This window comes from Buceros rhinoceros, unplaced genomic scaffold, assembly GCF_000710305.1.
Source record: "Buceros rhinoceros silvestris isolate BGI_N320 unplaced genomic scaffold, ASM71030v1 scaffold6191, whole genome shotgun sequence".
Lineage (NCBI taxonomy): Eukaryota > Metazoa > Chordata > Aves > Bucerotiformes > Bucerotidae > Buceros > Buceros rhinoceros.
In genome coordinates this window covers 25,108-29,149 of record NW_010392428.1, presented here as the reverse complement: position 1 = coordinate 29,149, position 4,042 = coordinate 25,108, and the positions used below count along the sequence as shown (strand labels likewise).

Genomic DNA, 4,042 nt, shown 5'->3' with positions numbered 1-4,042 from the left:
CAGCTCCTGGATTACTTGTCTGTGGGAGTGTAAAACCGGCTTTGCACAAATCTATCTTTGCTCTCTACAGTGGAGAGCGGCCAGAGTAACTGAAACGACTGACCCCTGCAGAGCCACTCACCTCTGGAGGACGCTGCAAACCAGCTCCACCTCCCCCGGAGCCAGGGGAATTTAGACTAGCTGAGTTTTAACTCTTGGAAGCATGGACTGTGAAAGCCAGTGTGGTTTCAGGGTTCTTCTCTCCCCTGACCCCCCAAAGAAAAGCATGTATTTTTGGCTCGACTTTTATCTGTTCATCATCTCTGAGGAAGAAACTGTGTGAGAATAAGTGAGGCTTTTAATGATATGTTAGGGAAAGTCATTAGTAATTTAACGGCAATCCATCAATTACATGGACTACAAGCATATTTCAGGTCAGACTTTAAAAAGAGCCATTTCACATTAAGATCTTCAGATCCTGGCTGCTGCCTGAAAAAAGTTACCTTTCCTAGAATTATTTTTGGAATTTTAAAGCTACATTTGTAAAAAGGGTTTTGCTTAGAAAATGTATTTTAAGTTCAGCGGGAATTGCATTTCCAAAAGAAAAGATCTAAAATTTCAGAGTTTAAAGGAGTTGGGAATAATAATAATGAAATAGAAACAATCTCAGCTTTTATATTTCAGTATGATTGTTTTATATAGTCACACTCGCTGAGGACTCCTGAAAAACCGTGTTAAATTTTAACCCTAAATACAGATGTGTAATGCAGGTATATAATTTCCTTCAGGTACAATGAAGAAAAGAAGAAAATGGAGCTCGCATCCCCGAAATTCATTGCTGACTCTTGGAATGGCATTCCCGATAACCTCGACGCTGTCGTGGGCCTCGGTGACAGTGGTAAGCCCTGGTTCTGATCGCAGTCACTAACGAGCTCTCTTATTTGTTTGCAGTGAAACTTATTGGAGACTTCGATTTCCTGTGGACCCCGAGTAGGAGCCAAATTCCCACTCAGCTTTGCAAACTACCAGTTCAACAAACTTTTTCTCTCCATATTTTTCCATTCACTAGTTCATCAATACCCTACTAATCACAGTTTAAACTCTTAAAAATGAAACATTTAGGGAATATGATCTCTCCCAAATATTTTTATCCAAGCAAATAATAATAATAGTTCAGCTAACTCCTCTTTTCATGAAGGTCATTTAATTTCCATCTGTTTCTACTCTAGCATTTGTTTCCTTGATGCTGAATGCTCTGCAAAACTTAACAAGGCAGGAAACAGCTTTTATTAGTATCTTCCCCCTTTTCTTCCTTGGGTTTGGGTGTGGTTTGGTTTTTTTTTTTCCCCAAGGCTATATGCTGTATTGTTCCAGTGTCTTGAAGCATCTTACTGCTTTTCATTGCTGTTGTTCAGGTCTAGAAACCAGCTACACAAATGTCACAGGACATGCAGGAAAGTAATCCATGACAGAGACACTTTAATGTCAAGTTGTCCCCGAGGCTCACATCTGGGTTCTTGCTGGTTTTCCAGTTGGGGCCTGAGGAAAATCAGCTCTATGGAGAATTTTTTTCTAAGTGTAGTTTGAGACAGAGACTAAAGCGACCCCTGCCACCCAATGCCTGATGCACAGGATGTCTCAACACCAGAAGGCATGGCCAGGCCAGGCCCTGTGGCTTGGCAGCTGCCCAGCTCCTTGACAGCTCCACAGGTTCCTCAGTGCCAGCACGCAGCCACAGCACCACTTCAGCACCACCCTGCTCTAGCACAGCCAGAACACGCGTGCGACGATCTCCTTGATCACAGGCACAAATGGGCTGTATTTTGCTTTTCTTTTTAACCTCCTATCAGCTACAGCTGAGAGCCTGCCCCATGGTTTGAAATGGCCTCATATTTTGCAGATATGCATAGATGTCTGGAAGCACAGCGGATATCACATGAATCTTGACTCAATTACTCTTTCAACATCTCTTTTGCCAGCAAACATTTCTTCCCAGAAAATCCTGGCTCACAAAATGGTAACCTATCTTCAGGCTCCACTTAACAAGACCTCTTTTCTCCAGGATGGGAATTTTAATGTATTTTTAAAATAAATCTTTTTTACTGTATTTCAGGGAAATCAGCCTTCCAGTTCTTTAAGGTTCATGAAATCAAACAGGCAAAAAAAGCTTTCACTAAGTATTACATACTACATAATCTGAGTATGCTTTTTTAATTTACCTCCACAGGATACACCTACTTTTTCAAAGATCAGTACTACCTACAAATGGAAGACAAGAGTTTGAAGATTGTTAAAATTGGTAAGATAAATTCTGACTGGTTGGGTTGCTGAACTGTATGAGATATTAATAACCAAATATTTACTTTTTCGTTATATGCCTTATCTGTAATTAGAAATAGATCTGAATGCTAATTACTGGACCAGTCTGGTACTGGCACCAAAACATTAAGTACCAGTACTGCACACATCAGATAATTTAAGAGTGTTTGCCTCCTCAGTATACAAACGATGTTTACGTATATATTCTGGTACAACTTTTCAGTTTTCATGCTAGTCACAGTGATGCTAGTAAGGGACATCCACCGTTCTTTATTCCCTTGGTGCTTAAACAAAGCAGTGAAACCATTGGAGACTGGATCGCACCCCCGTGTTAGGCACATCCCAAATAGGCTCAAATGAGATGTACCAGCAGTGCACTTTGATTTGTATTTTTTTTAAATACAACTCTGTTATAAATAGATGGTTTCTCTAGATTTTTTTCACCTCCTGCGCATTTGATCATTACTTCCATTTATTTACATAATAATACAGAAAGACTGTCAAAGGCACAGGTTGCCTCAGGATTTGATTTGTGTTGATGCATGATGGAATCATGGCAAGAAACTGTGTTAAAGTATTGTTTTAAAGTACTTTTTATTTTAATACCTTAGTTAAATTTAGCAATTTGCTTCATGCACTTTGTTACTACTATATAACTTGTTTATATGGATGGAATGACTCAGATTTTTGCAGTCAATGCATTACACATAAAAGTCAAGTACTATTGTTTAACTTGTTTTATTTTTCTGTTCTTTATAATATTGGGGTTTTGTTTGGTTAGGTTTTTTTGCTTGTGCATTGGGCTACAGAAAATGTCTTTTCACAATCTGAAGGAATGTTTCTCATTAAAAAAACAAAACAGAAAAGAATGTCCCATACATGAAGTGCCAAAGATACAAATAAAATCAAATTACACTGTCAACAGTTCTCACGGCCAGGTTTCTTGTATCACTTGAAATTAGAAATTCAGCAGCGTGTTACAGTGAAATACCTGTCGAAGGAAAGGCAGTGGTGCCCCAGTACCACTGGATTTACTTAGAAACCTAGGTTATTTCCTGTTAGTCCCCAGATGTAACTGCAGCAATGTACATTACAGAGGTGGTATGGTCCCACACCGCTGGAAGCCCTCTGCCTTCTCTAAACAGTTTACACTCCCCTCTGTTATCTACGCCCCTTCTCCTTATCAGCAGGCTACCTCAGTCAGGAAGAGTCAGCACAGACACAGGGTTATTCGTATCCCACAGGAAATGTAAGCTTGAGGAACGGATATAAAACCTGACTCCTGCCCACAAGAGCAGACGCCTCTTGGCCAAGGATCTCATCCAGCTCCGAGCACGTGAAACGCTTTGTGAGACTCCATGGACTGCATCATGCAAATGCTCAGCCCAGATCCTTCTCAACACATCCCTCATGGCTAGTCCATGATTCATGGAACTGACTAGTAACCAGCTAATACCAGAGCCAACGATCTATTGGTTTCTTCTCACATACTTTACAGCTTCATGCTTACACCCAGCACTTTCCAGTTCTAAGCAGAGATCTCTTACTATGGTATTCCGAAAGCCTGTCGCTTCTAGGTGGCTGCATTTGCCAGATCATCTTCCCATTGCACACTATCAGATAGAACTCCCACTTTGGGAGTTGTTCAGTATTACAGACAATTCTCACCTGGAAGAACCTGTACTATTTCCACCTGTGCCAAAAGAAAAGGTGGCTTATCTCCTTCTGAGCATCTTCATTCTCC

At 40.5% G+C, this 4,042-nt stretch overlaps 1 protein-coding gene across 3 annotated transcripts in view; it reads left to right on the top strand.

Annotated features, from left to right (window-relative positions):
* Positions 1 to 3,220, top strand: part of MMP2 (matrix metallopeptidase 2 (gelatinase A, 72kDa gelatinase, 72kDa type IV collagenase)) — a 34,846-nt gene extending 31,626 nt beyond the window's left edge. For 2 of the 3 annotated variants that reach the window (XM_010144466.1, XM_010144465.1), the window contains 2 exons: positions 768 to 877; positions 2,207 to 3,030. In XM_010144466.1, the coding sequence (XP_010142768.1) occupies positions 768 to 877; positions 2,207 to 2,310 (214 nt within the window). In that variant the 3' untranslated portion in view covers positions 2,311 to 3,030. Of the gene's footprint in view, positions 1 to 767; positions 878 to 2,206 lie in introns of all 3 variants that reach the window. The other variant, XM_010144464.1, reaches the window with a different exon arrangement.
* Positions 3,221 to 4,042: the final 822 nt, after the last annotated feature.